Source organism: Neomonachus schauinslandi, chromosome 5 (assembly GCF_002201575.2).
Source record: "Neomonachus schauinslandi chromosome 5, ASM220157v2, whole genome shotgun sequence".
NCBI lineage: Eukaryota > Metazoa > Chordata > Mammalia > Carnivora > Phocidae > Neomonachus > Neomonachus schauinslandi.
The window spans coordinates 101,023,804-101,047,071 of NC_058407.1; the positions used below are offsets into that span (position 1 = coordinate 101,023,804).

Below are 23,268 nucleotides of genomic sequence, written 5' to 3' on the forward strand. Positions count from 1 at the left end.
CCTACACGTACATAAATATACTACTACTTGTTTTGACTTTTGTCCCCTTGGTAGTTTTCCCCTTGCCCTATTTAAATGAAATACCTTTGAACCAACAGATCTCTGGTATAGACAAAGATGGAATCGAGCAGACAAAGCAAGAATCTCTTTTATATGTACAGAATATCTCCACAAAGAATATGACACCAGAATCTTTGGAACCGGGTGAAATGCGGATAGGAGTGATAGGGAAAGAGTAAGCCTTTTCATTCACATATAGTCTACGTTTCATTTTGAATGTTTTACCACGTGAATATGTAATCTATCCAAAAAAATAAACAAAATGTAAATCTAAATGTAATCCCCAGTACTAATGCTAAAGTTCCACAATGCCCTGAGAGTTTATCAAACTCCCAAATAATGCACCTAACGGAAAACCGACTGACAATAAATAGCTTCCAAGTATATGACGATGCTCTACAAATTACTTTCTCCTACCTTTTCACTTAACCTCATTCTTCCCAGGTATGAAAAACTCACAGTTACCTGTCCAAAGCATAATACAGAGTTGCCAAGAGCAGAGGAAGGATGGCTGCCACGGCCTCCAAGAACTGTTTCCTCAGTCCCAGACATGTTGATTCCGGGTGACCTCTGTAAAAACAGAAGATTTAAAAAGATCTCAAAGAATGCTAAAAGAAAAAAAACAGGAGCCTCTACTCAAAATCAGATGAAATCATCCATATGTAGTATCCTACAAGTCGCTTTATTTACTTAAGACTTTATTTATAAGCACTGCCCCAATCAAGGACTCAGTTCCTCAGTGCTTAGCTACCCTCCAACATGGCACTGAAAATCCTTTAGGGACCACTTATACACTTCTGTTAACATTCTTGCTAGGGTGGGGGCACCTGGCTGGCTGAGTTGGTAGAGCATGTGAACCTTGATCTCAGGGTCATGAGTTCAAGTCCCACGTTGGGCATGGAGCCTACTTAAAAAAACAAACCATGAAATGTTTGGTAGGGTGATGGTGTTATTAAAGGTGATTTTTATAATTAGAATGTATTATAATTGCAATATTTATCATTGAAGAAGTCAAAATTACAAAGACACTCCAAGGGAGATTAACCAAGCAACTGATTACTACCTACTATATGAACAACATGATCCTGGCCTCAGTGGGGTCAAAAAGGGAAGTATAAGCCAGGGGCCCCTGGGTGGGTCAGTGAGTTAAGTGTCTATCTTCAGCCCAGGTCATGATCTCTGGGTCCTGAGATCAAGCCCCATATCGGGCTCTCTGCTCAGTGCAGAGTCTGCTTTTCCCCTCTCCCTCTGCGTCTACCCCTGCTCATGCTCTCTTTCTCTCTCAAATAAATAAATAAAATATATATATATATTTTTTTAAGATTTTATTTATTTATTTGAGAGAGAGAGAATGAGAGAGAGCAAGCACATGAGAGGGGGGAGGGTCAGAGGGAGAAGCAGAGTCCCTGCCGAGCAGGGAGCCCGATGCAGGAGTCAATCCCGGGACTCCAGGATCATGACCTGAGCCGAAGGCAGTCGCTTAACCAACTGAGCCACCCCGGCGCCCGGCTTTTACCTTTTTAAAAATATATATATACTTTAGGGGCGCCTGGGTGGCTCAGTTGGTTAAGCGACTGCCTTCGGCTCAGGTCATGATCCTGGAGTCCCGGGATTGACTCCTGCATCGGGCTCCCTGCTCGGCAGGGACTCTGCTTCTCCCTCTGACCCTCCCCCCTCTCATGTGCTTGCTCTCTCTCATTCTCTCTCTCTCAAATAAATAAATAAAATCTTAAAAAAAAAAAAAAGGTAAAACCCATAATAACTGACCGACTTTCCAGGAGCTAACAAGCTGGCTGGTACGGGAAGACTAACAGGGAAGTTAAAGAGCAAGAGAGAGCAGTGCGGACAGCCCTAACATTCAGGAAGAATAAAGCGTTAGACCAGTTAGGTCTGTTGCAGCATCATCATCACCTGGGAACTTACTAGAAATGCAAACCCTCAGGTCCTACCCTAGACCTCCTGGATCAGAAACTAGAGCGGAGGCCCAGCAGTTAGTGCTTGCCCAAAGCACCAGGTAATTCTGACACAAGCTCAAGTTGGGGAGCCAATGCATTAGACTGAGACTATGCAAAGGTATAGTCTATTAGAAAACAGAATTACCCTCAGAAGCACCTGCAACTGGCTGACCCACTACCTGACTGACCCCTACACCCGTCTCAGAGCACATGGATTCAATATTGTGCCCCAGCCTTTCTGTCCCTTTCCAGCGTTCAAGATGTGGAAGCGAGGACATGGTGGGTCCTCCGGTGTGAAATTCCGGATTTCCCTGGGTCTTCCCGTAGCAGCCGTGACCAACTGTGCTGACAGCACAGGAGCCAAAAATCTGTAGATGATCTCGGCGAAGGGGATCAGAGATGGAATCGGCTTCCTGCTGCTGGTGGGGGTGACATCATGACGGCCAGAGTGAAGAAAGGCAAACCAAGTTCAGAAAGAAGGTATATCCGGCAGGTAACTGGACAACGCAAGTCCTACTGGAGAAAAGCCGGTGTGTGTCCCTGTTTTGAAGGTAACGTGGGGGTCACAGTGAACAGTAAAGGCGAAATGAAAGGTGCTGCAGTCACCGGACCAGTTGCAAAGGAGTGTGCACACGTGTGGCCCAGGATTGCAGCCGCTGCGGGCAGCACTGCAGGATTCTTTGGTGTGTTCAAAAAAAATTTTAAATTATGTGCTCCCAATGTTTGTCTGCCTATTCTTTTCTACCGGTCACCTTTCTTTTTTTTTTTTTTTTAAAGATTTTATTTATTTATTTGACACAGAGAGAGACACATCAAGAGAGGGAACATAAGCGGGGGAGGGGGAGAGGGAGAAGCAGGCTTCCCGCTGAGCAGGGAGCCTGACGCGAGGCTCGATCCCAGGACCCTAGGATCATGACCTGAGCCGAAGGCAGACGCTTAATGACTGAGCCACCCAGGCGCCCCACAGGTCACCTTTCTTGACACCACCCAACCCTTGCCTCCTTTTGTAAAATGAAATCACTCGGTGCAAACTGGCTATGGGTGTGTGCAAAATAAACAGTACTTGGCAAAAAAAAGTTGTGCCTCAGCAAACTTGCTTGCTGTAGTCTTCAGGTTATTTGCTGACAGTAAAACTACAGATCTAGGAATGTTAGGTGGCAGGACGCTCCCATGGCGCCGCAATATACCGTTTAGGGGCTCAAGTTCTAAATGTCAGTTTCTGGCTATACACCCACTAGGTGCTTGACTAAGGGAAAAAATGACACAATCTCTCTAAAGGATGTTCTCTCATCTAGAAAATGGACAAAGGAATAATACCTGCATTTCCTACGGGTTCTGTCGAGATTAACATGATACTGCTTGAAAACTGCATTAGAATAGCACACGCAAGAAGTCCTAAAAGGTTAGCTATTGCTAAGTGCGTCTCAACTTTCTTATGTACAGTATGATGAAAATGCAAAAGATTATTTAAATGATCACAAAACACTACATTTCAACTAAGAATGATCAATTATTTCTAATCTGGCACTGAAAAAGTAGAAGGGTGGCCTACACTAGGTTAATTGTCTAAAATGGTTATAACAGGGGCGCCTGGCTGGCTCAGTCAGAAGAGCATGCGACTCTTGATCTTGGGGTCGTGAGTTCAAGCCCCATGTTGGGAGTAGAGAGTATTTAAATAAATAAATAAACTTAAAAAAATAAAACAAAAAATTGTTAAAATAGAATCAATATATTATATACCTGAAACTAATATTATACCGTATGTTAACTAACTGAAATTTAAATAAAAACTTTAAAAAAAAGAAACACTTCACATATGCTGGTATAGCTACAATAAAAAAGACAGAGAATAACCCATGTTAGTTGAGGATGTGGAGAAATTGGAACACACACATACACACACACATACACACACACAATCTATTAAAACACGTTGGGTGCCTGGCTGGCTCAGCTGATAGAGTACTAGACTCTTGATCTCGGGTTGTGAGTTCAAGTCCCACGTTGGGCACAGAGATTACTTTAAAAAAAAAACAACCAACAGGGGCACCTGAGTGGCTCAGTCGTTAAGCGTCTGCCTTCGGCTCAGGTCATGATCCCAGGGTCCTGCGATCGAGCCCGGCATTGGGCTCCCTGCTCGGCGGGAAGCCTGCTTCTCCCTCTCCCACTTCCCCTGCTTCTGTTCCTTTCTCGCTGTGTCTCTCTCTGTCAAATAAATAAGTAAAATCTTTAAAAAAAAAAAACCCAACAATTTAAAATTGTTACAACAGGAAATAGTAGAATAAGGATCATATTTAGAATGCAATTGTAAATGCCAGAAAAAATAGTTAAAAAAAACCAAGTGGGGAGGGTGCCTGGGTGGCTCAGTCAGTTAAGCGTCTGCCTCAACTCAGGTCCTGATACCAAGTCCCACATCAGGCTCCCTGCTCATCGAGGAGTCTGCTTCTCCTCTACCCTCCCCCCTCCCCCCAGGTGGCTCAGTTGGTTGTGTCCGACTCTTGGTCTCAGCTCAGGTCTTGATCTCAGAGTCATGAGTTCGAGTCCCTACTTAAAAAGAAAGAAAAGAATGCAGCGGATCTGTCTCCGAGGGGTGGGACTGGGGTGGAGAATAGTGTAGCAGGGATCTTTTTCCAAATAAAACTTTTAGCACTATTTCACTTTCCAATATGTACATGTATTATTTTAATAAAAATTAGAATAAAAAATTTAAAGACCTGTTATATAAAGCAGAGGTCAGCAAACCTTTTCTTTAAAGTACCAGATACTAAGTATCTTAGGTTTGGCAGGCTACATGGTCTCTGTCACAACTATGCAACTTGGGCCTCTGAGCCAAAGATAATATGTAAACAAATGGGTGTGGTTGTGTCCCAATAAAACTTTATCACAAAAACAGGTGGCAGATTTGGGCCACAGGCCATAGTGTGCCAACCCCTGCTATAAAGCATGCTTTGAACGTTACAGTCAGACGTGGTTCAATATCCCACCCCACCTAATACATAATACATTATTTAAGTTGGGCAATTACTTAAACTTTCTGTGCTCCAATTTCCTCATCTGTAAAAGGGAATATTAGTAAAATCAACCTCATAAATGTGTCGTATTAAAATGATGTGATGGGCGCCTGGGTGGCTCAGTTGGTTAAGCAACTGCCTTCGGCTCAGGTCATGATCCTGGAGTCCCGGGATCGAGTCCCGCATCGGGCTCCCTGCTCAGCGGGGAGTCTGCTTCTCCCTCTGACCCTCCTCCCTCTCATGCTCTCTGTCTCTCATTCTCTCTGTCTCAAATAAATAAATAAAATCTTTAAAATAAATAAATAAATAAATAAATAAAATGATGTGATAAGGGGCACTGGGTGGCTCAGTTGGTTGGGCGTCTGCCTTCGGCTCAGGTCATGATCTTGGAGTCCTGGGATAGAGCCCTGCATCAGGCTCCCTGCTCAGCGGGGTGTCTGCTTCTCCCTCTCCCTCTGCTCCTCCCCCCGCTCGTGCTCTCTCTCACTCACTCTCTTTCTCAAATAAATAAAATCTTGGGGCGCCTGGGTGGCTCAGATGGTTAAGCGTCTGCCTTCAGCTCAGGTCATGATCCTGGAGTCCCGGGATCAAGTCCCGCATCGGGCTCCCTGCTCAGCGGGGGGTCTGCTTCTCCCTCTGACCCTCTTCCCTCTTGTGCTCTCTCATTCTCTCTCTCTAATAAATAAATAAAATCTTTAAAAAAAATAAATAAATAACTAAATAAATAAAATCTTTAAAAAATAAAATAATATTATGTGATAATAACAGTATCCAGCAAAAATCATCACTGGGTACTAAAAAGTTGTGGGGGAGACTCACAAAGCTTCAAATGAGCACTTGTTCACTTATTTGTTAAAAATAAAAGGCTAGGGCGCCTGGGTGGCTCAGTTGGTTGAGCGACTGCCTTCGGCTCAGGTCATGATCCTGGAGTCCCGGGATCGAGTCCCGCATCGGGCTCCCTGCTCGGCGGGGAGTCTGCTTCTCCCTCTGACCCTCCCCCCTCTCATGTGCTCTCTCTCTCTCTCTCATTCTCTCTCTCAAATAAATAAATAAAATCTTTAAAAAATAAATAAATAAATAAAAGGCTATACACTGGGACTGTACCTAATGCCACTGAGTTGCACACTTAAAAATGGTTAAAATGGTTAAAAATTTAAGTTATGTATATTTTGCCACAATAAAAAAAAGGAGGGAGAATAACAACACAATCAAGGTTTATATCTCCTTCAGGCAGGATCTAACCCAGTCTGGGGCCCTGCCCATCCCGTGGCTGTGTCATCTAAACACATGTGACCTCCAAGGTCATCACTGCAAGGGGAGAAAGTTGTTAAAGTCACACCAGTTCATAGCTGCCTTAGGCCAGAAGTGATATGCATCACTTGTGGTCACAGTTCACCAGACAGAACTTGTCACAAGGCTCCAACTTAATTGCAATGGAGGCTAGGAAATGTAAGAAAGCATTTGGTGAATACTGTCTCTTCTGCATCCGTTTTCCCCCCCTCCAGTGTGAGCCCCTAGAAGGCAGAAGATTCTTGGATTCTTCTTGGCCCCCCCAGTGAGTAGCATGGTACCTTGTTCCTAGTAAGGGGTCAGGGAGGGAAGTGTTTCGTGAGTGATTAAATGAATGAATGGATGGAGGATGAAGTACATAGTGTAGGATACAGAGACAAAGTATATTTTTTAATTCTTTAGAAACTGATTTTATAAAGCAAGAGTTACACTTATCACACTTAAAAAGCAACTTGCTGGGGCGCATGGGTGGCTCAGTCGTTAAGCGTCTGCCTTTGGCTCAGGTCATGATCCCAGGGTTCTGGGATCAAGCCCCGCATCAGGCTCCCTGCTCGGCGGGAAGCCTGCTTCTCCCTCTCCCACTCCCCCTGCTTGTGTTCCCTCTCTCGCGGTGTCTCTCTCTGTCAAATAAATAAATAAAATCTTAAAAAAAAAAAAAAGCAACTTGCTACTTTTCTAAACAGTATCTTAGAAGAGTCAACCTTTTATCACAGAAAAGGACAACTTCATCTCTGCCCATAAAATAAAACACGGAATCATTCTTTTTTTTCCCTGCCAGTTACTACTTTGAGAAAAAGTTGACTGCCTTCCTTTGTAAAACTGTCTACAACCATTTTCCTATTATAAAATTAAAATATCTTTATTGTAGAAAGCTTTACACATATATCAAAAAATACGGAAGTAAAATTTGGATCACCACCAGTTAACAGATAACTGTCTTTTTTTATATGTGATTGAGTTTATGTGTGTATATTTTATGTGTGTGTGTATGTATGTGCATACTTGCTAAACAAAAGTAGAATCCAAATTTATCAGGCGTATCTTACGCAGCCGCTCAAATCTTCTTGGCCTTGCCTGTCTCTGAGGCCCCTGACCACTTTTTCTACCCCGGTTGCCATGAGGTAGACCAAATATGCATGAGTTCTAACTGAATGCACAGAGGCACCACCACTGGTCCCTTACTTCCTGCTCATGCTGGATGCCTCCCTCCCACCCCTGGCTTCCCTCTCACCTTGAAGGTGTGAGAACCTGTGGGACCCACCTGATGCCCACACATGCACAACCTGGAAGTCTGAGGGAGGGAATATACCATGCAGCAAACCTTTTACCAATGAGATACAGAAGCTGAGGGGTAAATTCTTCTCCCTCCTTTCTTTGGGGGGGGTTGTCCTGGGATACGGAACTTAATACACGCTCCTGAGAGACAGCGTTAGGAGATCAAGCAGTCAGTTGTACTTGTTACCAAGGGGTGGCCAGCTTGGAAATGTACCCTTGAACTGACTTACTCTTCCTTCTCTCCTCAATCTCCCTTTCCCTTACTTCTGCTTCCTGAAGAAATCATAGCACATAAGGTTTTGCCTCAAGTCTAGGTTCTGGGGTCCCCAGATACAGAGATACCATGGATGTTCTGCCAACTCTCCCTTCAGCTCTTACCACAAACATGCGCCCTGGCCTAACCGCCGAATGCCAACATATGTATCTCTTTATCTGAGGGCCTTTTTTGGCATCTAGGGCCCATTTTGTACCTGTTCATGGTAAGTTGGAAGAGCCAGAGAACCGATGCCCTTGGGAGCAGCCCTCCAACACTGACTGATGGGAGACCCTAGATCTCTTACCCATTTTGTGAGATAACACTGAGCTGTGAGTTCTACATTGGCTCGAGTTCCCCAGTGAAATTAGGTTTGGTTGCCCACTGGTGGTAACTGGCTTGACCATGCACCCTCACCCTCTGATGACTGCCTTTTCTTTCCTGTCTCACTCCCCTCTCCTCTACCAGTACATCCTGGACTCTTCTCTCAGATAAGCTACTTACATTTGAAGAAAAATGTAGGGGGAGCAAAAGATACCTTTACAATGGAGAAATCTAACAGATGCTACCTTAATCAGGTAATCAAACATAATGTCACCAATAATAGTCCCATGATAAGCTTCCTGATGGATACAATGAAAAGGTCAAAACATCACTTAGGGAGTATTCCTACTAATTTAATCATGACTCTAATCAAGAGGAAATAAATAAGTTGAAATCTACAAGGCTTGGACTCAAACCATGTCAATGTCTCAAAAAATAAAGCAAGTGAACTCTTCTAGATCAAGAGACTAAAGACACACAATGCACAACAACAACTACAGTGTGGTCCTTGAGAGGATTTTAGATCAGAAAAAAAAAGCTGTAAAGGATAGTCTGGGACAGAGGTGATTCTGACGATGGACAGCATATTATTCAATGGTATTGCATTGTTGTTAAACTTGTGTCACAGTTATGTAAGAGAATGATCTCATTCTTATATATGAGGAAGTAGTATGAGTGAATTGTCATGTTTTCTGCAACTTACTCTCAAATCATTCAACTAATAAAATGTGTGTGTGTGCGCAAAGAGGAGGAGAGGAAGATAAAGCAAAGTAACAAATTTATAAATCTAGGTGAAGGATATGCAGGCATCCCTTGTATAACTTTTCCAAAGGCTTCAAATGTTTCAAAATAAAATGTTAGGAAAGACTTCCTGCATAGCCACAGATATGGTAGCTACGTAAATCCAAATATCCCAATACATCTAATGCAGACCAAAAAGAGAAACAAATAAAACCACAAATATCCCATATCTTGTAATATAATTAGAAGACTGAAAATACTGCAAGCTTCAAACTGCCTGGAATTAGAAAAAATAAACATCAACTTCTGGTGGAGAAATTTCTCAAACACACATCCTAACTCTTCAAGGAGAGTAAGGTGGGACATAGATGGGAAGAGAAATGCATAGGAGAGAGAGAGGAGTAGGATGGAGAGCCTAAGATGGACCTAAATTGCTCCCGGGAAAAAAAAACCCACACTAAGTATGCAGATACTGACAGAGAGTTCTGGTAGGTCAGAGCAGTCCAGGAAAAAAAGTGTATACACAACACAAGGAGGCAGTATTGGAAAGCCCATGTTTCTGGGGAGAAGATGGCAAAAAGGAATGAGCTGCCTTTTGAAACTGTGCTGTGAAGGGCGGAGAGTGCAGAGTATAGACCCTATAAGACAAGAGAAAATTTAAAAGTCAAAGGACATATAACCATGTCCCCTTTTTTGGCTTTTTGCCTTCTAGTAAAGAAACCATACTCACTACACTTACAAAAGAATAGGAACTGTTCTTGAACACGGAATCTCGTAAATCATCTATCAATCCTGTTCACAAAATACAAAATTAAAGATAAAAAAGAGTCAGTGAACTTGAAGATAGTGCAATAGAAATTATATAATCTGAAGAGGAGAAAAAGACAGACTGAAAATAATGAAAGAGTCTCAGGATCCTGTGGAATAATATAAAAACAGCTAACACAAATATAATTGAAGTCCCAAAAGAAAAGGTTAAAGAGAATGGAAAACAAAAACAACAACAACAAAATTTAATGACTTGAAATTTCCTAAATTGGGTGACAGGAATAAATTTTTTAGATTTAAGGTCAGAAAACCTCAAGCAGGATAAACACAAAGAAAATCACACCTAGACACATTGTAGGCAAACTGCTGAAAACAAAAATAAAGAGAAAATCTGGGAAACAAAGAAAAATGGCACATTATATACAAAATAACAATAAAAATGATGACTCCATCTTACAATAGAATTAAAAAGGCATACTTAGGAATAAATTTAATGAAAGATGTATAAGATCTCCCCACTGAAAACTACAAACAGTACTAAAAGCAACTAAGACCTAGTAAAAAGGGAGATATACCATGCTCATAGATTTTAAGAGTCAATACCATTGAAATGTTAATTTTTCCCAAATTGATGTAAAGATTAAATGTCATCCCAGTCATAACCATAACAGACTTTTTCATAGAAATTGATAAAATGGGGGCGCCTGAGTGGCTCAATCATTAAGCGTCTGACTTCGGCTCAGGTCATGATCCCAGGGTCCTGGGATCGAGCCCCGCATCAGGCTCCCTGCTCAGCGGGAAGCCTGCTTCTCCCTCTTCCACTCCCCCTGCTTGTGTTCCCTCTCTCGTTGTGTGTCTCTCTGTCAAATAAATAAATAAAATCTTTAAAAAAAAAAAAAGAAAGAAAGAAATTGATAAAATGATTCTAATACTGATATGGAAATGCAAAGGAACTAGACTGTCCAAATCAATCTTGAAAAACAACAAAGTTGTAGGACCTACACTATGTGACTTCATGACTTACTATAAAGCTACAGTAATTAAAATTGAAGTAATTAAAACTATCACTGAAACAAATAATACATTATATGTTAATAATTTAAAAAATAAATAAATAAAAAAGTAACTAAAACTGACATAAGAATTGATCAGTGGTGGGGCACCTGGGTGGCTCAGTTGGTTAGGTGACCAACTCTTGGTTTTGGCTCAGGTCAGGTTTCAGGGTCAAGGTCTTGGGGTTGTGGGATCAAGCCCTGCATTGAGCTCTGTGCTCAGCGGGGAGTCTACTGGAGATTCTCTCCCTCTCCCTCTCCTTCTGCCCCTCCCCCTACTCTTGCACGCACTCTCTCTAAGATAAGTAAATCTTTAATAAAAAAAAAATGAGGGGCGGGGCGCCTGGGTGGCTCAGTTGGTTAAGCAACTGCCTTCGGCTCAGGTCATGATCCTGGAGTCCCGGGATCAAGTCCCACATCGGGCTCTCTGCTCAGCAGGGAGTCTGCTTCTCCCTCTGACCCTCCTCCCTCTCATGCTCTCTGTCTCTCATTCTCTCTCTCGCAAATAAATAAAATCTTTAAAAAAAAAAAAAAAATGAGGGGCGCCTGGGTGGCTCAGAAGTTAGGCGTCTGCCTTCGGCTCAGGTCATGAGCCCAGGGTCCTGGGATCGAGCCCTGCATCAGGCTCCCCGCTCCGCGGGAAGCCTGCTTCTCCCTCTCCCACTCCCCCTGCTTGTGTTCCTGCTCTCGCTGTGTCTCTCTCTGTCAAATAAACAAAATCTTTAAAAAAAAAAAAAAAAAAGATCAGTGGAACAGAAAAAAAAAGCCCAGAAACTCACCACCATTTATACAGTCATCTGAATGGCAATCTGAATTGCAAAGATACAAATGTAATGCAATGGCATTTTCAACAAATGATGGGACAACTGGATATCCATATGGGGAAAAAATTTTATATTTTCCAGGAAGTATTTTTCACACAATTCACAAAAACTAGAGATGGATCATAGGCCTAAATATAAAAGCTACAACCGTAAAATTTCTAGAAGAAAATATAGAACTATATCTTCACATCCTAGAGGTGGTCAAGATTTCTTAGACAAGACTCAGAAAGCAGTGACAATAAAAAAAAAAAAGATAAATATGACTACACCAAAATGTAATACTTTGCTTATCAAAGAGCACTCTACGAAAATGGATACGCAACCATAAAAGACTGATATCCAGGATATAAAAAAGATATAACTCCTGCAACTCAATAATAAAGACAAAAACCCCAATTTTAAGTAGTCAAAAATCCGGGCAGGCGCTTAAAGGAAGATATCCAAATGTCAACAAGCCCAGAAAGTGTTCAACATCATTAGTAATCAAGGACTAAAATTAAAACCATAATGACATACCCCTCCATACCCTCCAGAATAGCTAAAAATAAAGACTACAGCACCAAAACTTGGCAAGGATGTGAAGCTACTGGAATTCTCATACACCGTTGGCTGGAAAAAGAATGATAAAACTATTCAGCTGTAAGCACATGCTACCCTCCATGAATAAAGAATCATGACTTAGGTTCAGAGGGTAGAACAGCAGGCCACAGAGGATTATCCCCAGGCCTTGAACCCTAATGGCTCTTTTTATACCCTGGAGATCAGTCTTTTGTTAGGTAGGTGTTGATGTTTGCCTATTCATTTTCTTAGAGTGGTCTTTGATGAGAAGTTTTAAATTTGATGTAATCACATTTTTTTTAAGTGGGTACTGCTTTCTAAGTCTTGTCTAAGAAACCCCTGCACACGCCCAGGTCATGAAGATATTCTTTTATATTTTCTTCTAGGAGCCTTATGTTTTGTAATTTTGGAAAAGAACTGATAATTTCTTTAGAAATTAAACATGCACCTGCCATATGACCCAAGAACTCTTCTGATAGATATTTTCTCAGAGAAAAAAAATCAAAGGACCAAGAAAAGATTTGTGGGACAGAGGCACCTAGGTGGCTCAGTCAGTTAAGCTCCGATTGTTGATTTTGGCTCAGGGTTGTGAGATTGAGCCCCCGGTTGGGCTCCACATTGGGCTCTGCTCTGGGCGTGGAGCCTGCTTAAGATTCTCTCTCCCTTGCCCCTCCACCACCCTCTCAAGAAAAAAAAAAAAAAATTGTGGGATGGAAAGGGAAAGAGCTTGAACCAGGCAGGGGCTATGAGCAAGAAATGGATGAATTCGAGAGATATTAAGAAGATCAACAAGATTTGTAAAAATGTTTTTATTCTTATCTACTTCCTTCTCACCTAAAAGCATTTCTAATTATAAGTGGAGGGAGGAAGGAGTAAGAGGGAATGAGGCATGTTACATACAGGAATCTTCCTCTTTTGTCTGACCTTTTCTCATCTTTACTAAAGACAGGACAGGAGGCACCTGGGTGGCTCAATCGGTTAAGTGTCCGCCTTCAGCTCATGTCATGATCCCAGAGTCCTGGGATCGAGCCCAGCATCCCGCCCTCTGCTCAGTGGAGTAGAACTTCTCTACTGCTCCCCATGCTTCTCTCTCTCCTGCTCCCCATGCTTATGTTCTCTCTCTGTCAAATAAATAAATAAAATCTTTAAATTAAAAAAAAAAGGATAGGCAGGGCATGATCATGAAGGGTAATATAAGCCACCTTAAAAAGCCTGAAACATTAGTTTATAAACCTTGGGAGAGCAATGGAAATTTTAAGCTGAGAATGATGAGATTATATTCAGGTGTCAGAAGGCTCTTTGTCAACAGTGAATAATTGAGGGAGGGATCAGTTAGGAGTCTGTTAGAACTCTCCAGAGAGAAAATGATAAAGGAAGATCATGGCCATGCGGAGAAAGAATGGACTCGTTTAAAAATGTGTCTCAGGGCGCCTGAGTGGCTCAGATGGTTAAGCGTCTGCCTTCGGCTGGGGTCATGATCCCAGGGTCCTGGGACCGAGCCCTACATCCAGCTCCTGGCTTTGGGGGGAGCCTGCTTCTCTCTCTCCCTCTGCCTCTCCCCCTGCTCATGCTGTGTCTCAAATGAATGAATAAAATCTTTAAAATAATAATAAATAAATAACAAATAAAAATGTGTCTCAGACTGAGTTCAGACCTTAAAAGGTCTAGGAAGCCAAAAGCAGAAACAACCCAAATGCTCATCAACTAATGGAGCAAAAAAATGTGGTATACCCCTACCAAGGATTATTATTATTCAGCCATAAAAAGGAGTGCAGTATTGACAATGCTACAACATGGATGAACCTTGAAAACGTTATGTTAGGTGAAATAAGCCCCCCCACACAAAAACAAACCGTAGGATTCCACTTATCTAGAATTGGCAAATTCAGAGACAAAAAGTAGATGAGTGGGGGGGGGAGGGGACAGGGACAAATGAGAAGCCCCGGCTAACGAGTTGTGGGTTTCTTTTCGGGGTGATACAAATGTTATGGGACTAGAAAATGGTGATGGTTGCACAACCCTCGAACTGTTTAAACGGATGAATTTAATCATATGTGAATTGTATCTCAATTTAAAAAAAAAAAAACCTCATAGGTTTTTTTAGCCTTCATAAGGCTAAATATGTGGCTAAACTTGAATGTCAAATTCCTTTGAAATGGGTAATTCTTTCCCAACTGCGGCCACTCCTCCCAACTCCGCCTAGCTACAGACACAAACTTCAGCACCCTTCACTCCTGTCAACAAGCAGCGTTTGGGAGGTCTCGCGCCAGTGCACCGGACCGTCACAATTAACAGTACGCCGCCTGCACCCCGTCGTGGGGTCTCGGGATGTTGGTCCAAGTCTCCTGTACTCCTGTCCCTCCCAGTAAGCCCTGACCCTGAACCCTACTGTACTAACTAGTACAGGCCCTGGACTCAGGATCACTCTTTTGGAGCCCGCAAAACGAGCTCAACCGCCGCCCGAACCGATCTACTCAGAATCTACGCAGCCCCACGCTCCACAGCCGCCGGCCGGAACCACCCCAACTGGGCCGTCCTCCCTCCCCCCACCCCGCCACTTACGCGCCTCGGGCAGCGCGCGGTGCACGCAGGGAGCTCGGTCTAGGTTAAATGCAAGGGGAAGGGAGTTTAGATAGAGCCGCGCAGAGGAGACTGGGAAGGAACTGCAAGAGAACCCTGGGAAGAAGGTCCAAAACGAGAGCGAGCCCGGGGCGGGCGGGAAGGACAGGAGGAGGAGCCGAAAATCAAGTCGGAAGGGGAGAAGAGCCGCAAGGCAATCTGCCGAAAGCCGTAAAGCAAGCTGGCAGCGCGACGCTGACCTCGACGTGCCAAAGCTGATCTCTCCGCGTCGCTCCCTCTGCCTCCATCTCCCCCGCATGCCCTCTACTTTTGCGGCCGCCCAGGTCTCTGCTGCCCCCTGGCGGACTCGGCGGGCTCACGAGGGGCATTGCAGCGCCTTACTGAGAGACCGCGCAAACCCAATCCCCAGATAGAATGCGGCTATGGGGCAGGGTAGGAACTTCTCAGAATCCGTCCGTGCACGCGAGGGATACTGCAGGAAAAGAAAAACATGCTTTTTTTTTTTTTTAAGATTTTATTTATTTATTTGAGAGAGAGAATGAGATAGAGAGCATGAGAGGGGGGAGGGTCAGAGAGAGAAGCAGACTCCCTGCTGATCAGGGAGCCCGACGTGGGACTCGATCCCAGGACCCCAAGATCATGACCCGAGCCGAAGGCAGTCGCTCAACCAACTGAGCCACCCAGGCACCCAGAAAAACATGCTTTTAAGTCTTCTTAAGAATGGTCATCAGATGGGGCACCTGGGTGGCTCAGTCGTTGAGCGTCTGCCTTCGGCTCAGGTCATGATCCCGGGGTCCTGGAATCGAGCCTGGCGTCGGGCTCCCTGCTCAGCGGGAGGCCTGCTTCTCCCTCTCCCACTTCCCCTGCTTGTGTTCCCTCTCTTGCTGTGTTTCTGTCAAATAAATAAAATAAAAAAAAGAATGGTCATCAGAGGCCTTTATAGATTCCACACCAGGCAGGCACAGCAAACCGAGGCAGTGTGGACATGTTTGCTCACTAAGCCAGCTTCCTCTCCTGCCACTGCCCCGCGCGCACACACACACTCATCACCTGATGGCTTCTTAAATTAGCTGGGACCGGAGGGAAATGAGAGTGTGCCGACAAGGAGGAAGGGAGTTCTTTAGAATGGCCCTTGGAACTATGCCTTGCAACTGGATGATGACTGCACATCCTATTAGCAGTGTTCAAAAACAAGATTAAAATGTTTAGTCATGACAACCCCGTCTTAAGTATTTAAGAACTCCAACAAAATCATTCTCTTACGTTTCCAAATTGGTTGTTTCAATACACCCCTTTTAACCAGAAGGTTCATTATCTGAGCAGCAATACTCCAGAGCAAGTCATTTCCTGGATGACTACTCACTCTTCCCAGTAACACCATCGGAAGCTGAGTAAAAAGCCTAGAATCAGATCCAATGCATGAACAATTTATTTGGTAAAGGTGGCATTTCAAATCAACCAAGACAGGAATGGTTTACTTTTAAAATGGTGCTGGGACGATTAGTTAACCGTTTGGGTTAGATTCCTTATCAAAACATACACTAAAATAAATTACAATTGAATTCAAGAGTGAAATGTTAAACACAAAGGTACACATAAAACAAAGTAAAAGATACACAGATGAGTATCCGACCTCAGAATGGAGGACTTTCTACGTATAAAAATGAGACAAAAATCGTAAAGTAAGAGAGGGACAAATGTAACTACCTACATAAAACTTTTTAAACTCCTGGAAGTTGAAAATAAAATAAACTTTAGAAGTTAACAAGAAAAAGGGGAAATATCATGAATGGTAGAGAGTTTATGTATAAAAAGTTCTAATAATAACAGGCAAATGAAATAAGTAGGTATGTCACAAAAGGATAAATATAATAAATATGAAAAAAGGTTTAACTTTAATAAAAGTAAAAAAGACATGCATACTAAAATAAGTGTATCATTTCACTCATTTCTGTTTTAAATTAGGAAATTAAAATATTTTATACAAGTATTATATGATTACATTCTTACTGAAAAATACAAACAATAAAAATAAATCCAACATTTTATTTGACCACTCATACATCAAAACCCATCCTATTCTCAAAGTCAACCATTGTTATCAGTTGATGTATATTCTTGCTGACCTTGTATTTATGATCATACATTAAAATAATGTCTGAGGGGTGCCTGACCGGTTCAGTTGGTAGAGCGTGGGGCTCTTGATCTCAGGGTCATAAGTTAAAGCCCCACATTGGGTGAAGAGCTTACTTTAAAATAATTAATTAATTAGGGGCACCTGGGTGGCTCAGTCGTTAAGCATCTGCCTTCAGTTCAGATCATGATCCCAGGGTCCTGGGATCCAGCCCCGCGTCTGGCTCCCTGCTCAGCGGGAAGCCTGCTTCTCCCTCTCCCACTCCCCCTGCTTGTGTTCCCTCTCTCGCTGTGTCTCTCTCTGTCAAATAAATAAATAAAATCTAAAAAAATAAAAATAATTAATTAATATTTCTGATAATTATTAATTCAGTGTAGATGATACTTTTGCACTGCTGGTAGGAATATATACTGATGCAACCTTTCAGAAAAGCAATCAGACAATATATATATGACAAAAATATATACCCTCCAGGGGATCCTGAGTGGCTCAGATGGTTGAGCTTCTGTCTTCGGCTCGGGTCCCGGATCCCTGGGATCAAGCCCTGCGTCTGACTCCCTGCTCAGCAAGGAGTCTGCTTCTCCCTCTCTCTGTGCCTCTCCCCTCCGCTTGTTCTCTCTCTCTCAAGTAAATAAATAAAATCATATATATATACGTATATATATATATATATACACACTCTGACGCAGGAATTCAACCTCCAGGACCTTATCAACTAAAGAAAATATCAGGGATGTACACAAAGATTTATACCCTAAAAATTACTGGAAACAAATTAAAATACCACATTATGGGATCTGTTCAATAATACAGCTATTAGGGGCGCCTGGGTGGCTTAGTCGGTTAAGCATCTGCCTTCAGCTCAGGTCATGATCCTGGGGTCCTGGGATCAAGCCCATGTTCGGTTCCCTGCTTAGTGGGAAGACTGCCTCTCCTGCTCCTTCTGCCCCTTTCCCTCTGCCCATTCCGCCCTCCCTGCTAGTGTGCTCTCTCTCTCTTTCTCTCTCTCTTGCTCTTTCTCTCTCACAAATAAATAAAGTCTTTAAAAAAATACAGCCATTAAAAATCATGTTTAGAAAAATGTCCATTGACATGCAAAAATGTCCAAGATCGTTTTCTGTGCAAAAAGCAGGGTCCAAAACTATACACATAAAACAACTTGCCTACACCCATTACGATGGCTAATAGTAATTTTAAAAATAGAAAATACTCGGTGTTGATGAGTGTAGAAAAATTGAAACCCTTGTGCCCTATTGGTAGGAATGTAAAATGGGGCAAACACCATGGAAAAACCATATAATGGGGACGTCTGGGTGGCTCAGTCTGTTGGGCATCTGCCTTTGGCTCAGGTCATGATCCCAGGGTCCTGGGATCAAGCCCCCTGTCAGGCTCCCTGCTCAGCAGAGAGCCTGCTTCTCCCTCTCCCTCTGCCTGCCTCTCTGCCTACTTGTGCTCTCTGTCAAATAAACAAATAAAATCTTTAAAAAAAGAAAGAAAGCCATATAATGGTTCTTCAATAAATTAAAAATGGAATTACCATATGACCCAGCAATTCTTCCATGTATATACTCGAAAGAATTGAAGGCATAGTCTTAAAGAGATATCTGTACACCTACGTTCATAACAGCATTATGCACGATAGCCAAAAGGAGAAAGCAACCCCAGTGTGCATTGACAGATGAGTGGATAAGCAAAATGTGGTAAATACATACAATGGAATATGATTCAGCCTTAAAAAGGAAGTAAATTCTGATACCTGGTACAATATGGATGAAATTTAAGGACATTATGCTAAGTGAATTAAGCCTGTCACAAAAAGACAAATACTGTACAATTCTGCTTATGGGAGATACCTAAAGTAGTCAAATTCATAAAGACGAAAAGTGTAAGTGTGTTACCAGGGGCTAGGGTAAGGGGGAAATACACAGTTGTTATTTAACGGACATTGAATTTCCATTTTGCAAGAGGAAAAGAGTTCTGGAGATTGGTTGCACAACAATGTGAATGTACTTAATACTATTGAGCTGTACACTTAAAAATGGTTAAGCTGGTAAATTTTATATTATGTGTATTTTACCACAATTAAACATTTTTTATTTTTTAAAGATTGTATTTATTTATTAGAGAGAGGACAAGCAGGGGTTACAGCAGAAGGAGAGGGAAAATCAGGCTTCCCGCTGAGCAGGGAGCCCAACGCAGGGCTCCATCTCAGGACCCTGTGATCATGACCCGAGCTGAAGGCAGAGGTTTAACTTACTGAGCCATCCAGGCGCCCCTAAACATTTTTAAATTAGAATAAAATAAGTTTTAAGAGCTTGCCTACAATGAAGTAAATCAAAGAGCTTCCATACCCTCAAAGTCTCAAATGAACTGATTAATAGCTCATTCTTAAGTGTGAGGGCAGTAAAAGATCCAAGGAATAACTTTGACATAAAAGCTATCAAAAAAAAGAAAGAAAGAAAGAAAGAAAAAGTAAAACCAAGAGACAAGGCAAACATTTTACTCCATCTGCTTTGTCATTTGTTTTCTTTGTCATCTGTCTCTACCTATAATCTACATTGATATAAAATGTAAGGGAGGGTCACATACATCATGGCTCTATCACCCCATAAAATTTTGGAAGATAAAGTGAAGAAAATCTCCCAGAGAGTTGATCAAAACAATGGATAATAAAAGAGAAATAATAAGAAAATTAAAGTATCAGTCAAGGAAATCCAATATCTGACAAATAGCTGTTCTGGAAAAAGAGAATAACAAAACACCAGGAAGAAATTAACAAAGAAGGGGCACCTGGGTGGCTCAGTCTTTAAGCGTCTGCCTTCCGCCTCAGGTCATGATCCCAGCGTCCTGGGATCGAGCCCCGCATCGGGCTCCCTGCTCGACAGAGAGCCTGCTTCTCCCTCTCCCTCTCCCACTCCCACTGCTTGTGATCCCTCTCTCGCTGTCTCTCTCTCTGTCAAATAAATAAAATCGTAAAAAAAAAAAAAAAAAGAAATTAACAAAGAAAAACCACAAAAGAACTTTTCAGAACTGAAAAGATATCTATATGTCTATAGATCTTCATATTGAAGGGACCCACAGTATAGCTTGGTATGATTAATTAAAAAGAAGCTACGCTGAGAAATTTTAGGTCATTAGAGGTGGAGGAAATATCTTAAATGAAAATATCCAAAATGAGTACTGAAAAACTATCATTACATACAAAGTATCCAGCACCAAAAGGATTAGGAATCAGAATGGCCTTGCGCTTCCCTTGCACAGCAATAGAAGCTAAAAGACACTAAAGCAAAGCCTTCAAAATTCTGAGGGAAAACAATTTCCAACCTAGAATTCAATACCCAAACTATCAATAAAGTGAGAGTAAAAGTAAAGATATTTTTGGACAGACATGTCCTCAGAAAAAAACTCACTTGTTACCCACCTTCTCTTGGAAGGTGAGAATGTATCAAAATGTAAAACAAGACTTAGGAAGAGGGGACGCCTGGGTGGTTCAGGCAGTTGAGCTTCCAACTCAGCTCAGGTCTTGATCTCTGGGTCATGAGTTCAAGCCCCGCATTGGGATGGAGCCTACTTTTTAAAAACAAAAACAAAACGAAGAAAGACAAAAGCACAGGATCCAACACAGAAGAAAGGCCATGAAATTTCTGAGATGGTATGAAGTAAAAATCTCAGGAAGGCAGCTAAGCAGCAGGCCAGAGACCTATCAGTACAGAGTGGAGAAAAGGATGACAAGCTCCAGATGGAATGTGTACGGGGCGCGGGCAGGGGGGGTGGGTGAGGATGGTGATAATAGATAACCTGGCTTTTTTGACATGTGGAAAAACTGAATTGAGAATAATTAATGAGTCCTTCTGAATTAAAAAATAATAATAAAAGGGAGGTCTCTTGTTTTAGCAGAATGAGAAAGGCTAATTGGCAAATGTCGAGGAAATGCCAGAGTTGAAAAATTATCATTTGGCAACCATCAGTAAAGATCGAAGCAGGCAAACATCACCAATGGATGCTAAATCTCAGGGGAAATTTTGATGAGGAGTGGAATATTTCCATGATCCGAAATTGTCTCCCCATAAACTTATAAGTTGCAAAGGAGGGAAAAAACAGTAAGAGTATAGTGGGCACACCTTGACTAGGTGATCAAAATTAACATTACCAATGAAGGGTAGCAGGACATTGTCTCCAGATGTGATATCCTGAGAAAGACACAGCATCACCTGTGTGCTGTCCCAGAGAGAATGCGTGACCTCAATGTAATCACAAAGCAACATCAGACAAACAAAATGAGGAGCGTTCAATTACAAGAAAAAGGGTATGTGTGAGGGGCCGGAACATGAGGCACTGTATTCTTCAAAACATCAATGTCAGAAAAGATAAAGGCTATGAAAATGTCCCAGAAAAAAAGGAGGCTAAAGAGATTTGACAACCACCTACAATGCCTGACCCTAGAGTGTGCTGGACAGTGGGAATGCTAGAAAGGACATTTTTGGCTCAGTCGATAACATTGGAATATGGATGGTAGATTAGATAAAATTCTTAAATCAGTGTAAATTTATAAATGTATAAAGCTGACAATTGTCGTTACGCAGGAGAAAAATCCTTCGTCTTAGGAAATACACATCGAAGTATGTGTATATATATATATATATATATATATATACACATATATATAGAGAGAGAGAGAGAGCCATGATGTATGTGACCCTCCCTTACATTTTGTATCGATGTAGATTATAGGTAGAGACAGATGACAAAGAAAACAAATGACAAAGCAGATGGAGTAAAATGTTAACTAGAAACATATCTGGGTAAAGCGTAGACAGGTATTCTGTGTGCTCTTTGTATTTTTGCAACTTTTTGTAAGTTTGGAATTATTTCCAAATAAAAAGTTTTAAAATACTGTAAATGCAATATGATACTAATTTTGGATCGTATGAATTATGTATTTGTTTTCTTTTCTTTTTTTTTTTTTAGATTTTATTTATTTATTTGACAGAGAGAGAGAGCACAAGCATGGGAAGCAGCAGAGGGAGAAGGAGAAGCAGGCTTCCTGCCGAGCAGGGAGCCCGATGCGGGGCTCGATCCCAGGACCCTGGGATCATGACCTGAGCTGAAGGCAGACGCTTAACGACTGAGCCACCCAGGTGCCCTGATTTTATCTTTTTTATAAATTTACACATTTCTCTTTCCCCCAGCCCCCGCAAATAGAAAAAATATATTGCTTAAATGGCAGCCGAGGCATTCTTTGTTTCTCTTGGTATATGCCTTCCATCCCACCTACAACTGCACAGCAGATTGGCATTCTGATACTTCCTCGTCACCTCACCACAATCAAATTATTCATATTAAAACACCTGCTGTTGGGGCCCTGGCTGTCTCAGTCCATAGAGCATGCAACTCTTGATCTCAGGATTGTGAGTTTAAGCCCCACGTTGGGCACAGAGCCCACTTTAAATTCATTAACTAATTAAAACACCTGGTGTTTACCAAACAAGCTCCTTCTAACATGCTCCAGGATTTTATTTTATTTTTTAAAGATTTATTTTATTTTATGTATTTATTTGACACGGAGAGAGAAGGAGCACAAGATGGGGGAGCGGCAGGCAGAAGGAGAGGGAGGAGCAGGCTCCCTCTGAGCAGGGAGTAGGATGGAACTCGATCCCAGGAATCCGGGATCATGACTTGAGCTGAAGGCGGATGTTTAACCGACCGACCCCAGGCACCCCAGGGATTTTAAAATTCTACTTTATCCTGAGCATAATTCTTTTTATTTATTTATTTTTTACCCCTCCCCTGAGCATAATTCTTTAGACAGGATGGGTGGAGTCCTATCTCATAACAAGGACATTATTCCATAACCTTAGAGCACCCTGCTGTGAGTTGTGTGTTCTACTCTCTTCCCGTACTGCCGATTGTTTCTGTGACTCTGCCTCCCAGTACACACTTAAACCAGGCATATTAAAAATCTATCTCTCCTACCTGAGTTGTCACCTCAGTGTAAGAACTGAATCTTTATGCTTCTAGAGCCAGAAAGGGGGGATGTAGAACAGATAGAACAGCAACCTCATATATTTTCAGAGTTTACTGATCCTTCATTTCTGTAGCCCACTGGTATCCTGGAGTAAGAGAGACGGCAGAATCTCTCTAGCCCCTCAACTCCTTCCCCTGCTCCTACGGCCCTTCCTGCATTGCTTGACCCTACCGAAGGGTCTAAAATGTCTAAAAATGGTATATGATATAAAGTCCAGAAAACGGAATTTGAGGTGAATGAAGATGTTACTTCTAAAGAGTCAGCAGGAAGACTTCTTGGAGGAAGCAGCATGTGAACTGGGATTTAGTATCTGTCTGAACTGATATCAGAACTTAGGCAGTAGAAGGCTGTACCTAATGTAATATCTTAGGAATATTATTTTGAAGTTTGCTGAATTTTTAGAAATTGCTTTTTCTCA

At 42.1% G+C, this 23,268-nt stretch overlaps 2 protein-coding genes across 2 annotated transcripts in view; one reads left to right on the plus strand and one right to left on the minus strand.

Moving 5' to 3' along the window:
• Positions 1–14,697, minus strand: part of RAD52 (RAD52 homolog, DNA repair protein) — a 36,693-nt gene extending 21,996 nt beyond the window's left edge. Inside the window, 2 exon segments of the mRNA XM_044914970.1 lie at positions 526–630; positions 14,674–14,697. Coding sequence (XP_044770905.1) covers positions 526–612 — 87 coding nt within the window. The 5' untranslated portion in view covers positions 613–630; positions 14,674–14,697.
• Positions 2,276–3,363, plus strand: LOC110580748 (60S ribosomal protein L23-like). Its single transcript, XM_044915226.1, is given in 3 exon segments — positions 2,276–2,408; positions 2,411–2,698; positions 3,311–3,363. Coding segments are annotated over 3 exon segments (474 nt in total).
• Positions 14,698–23,268: the final 8,571 nt, after the last annotated feature.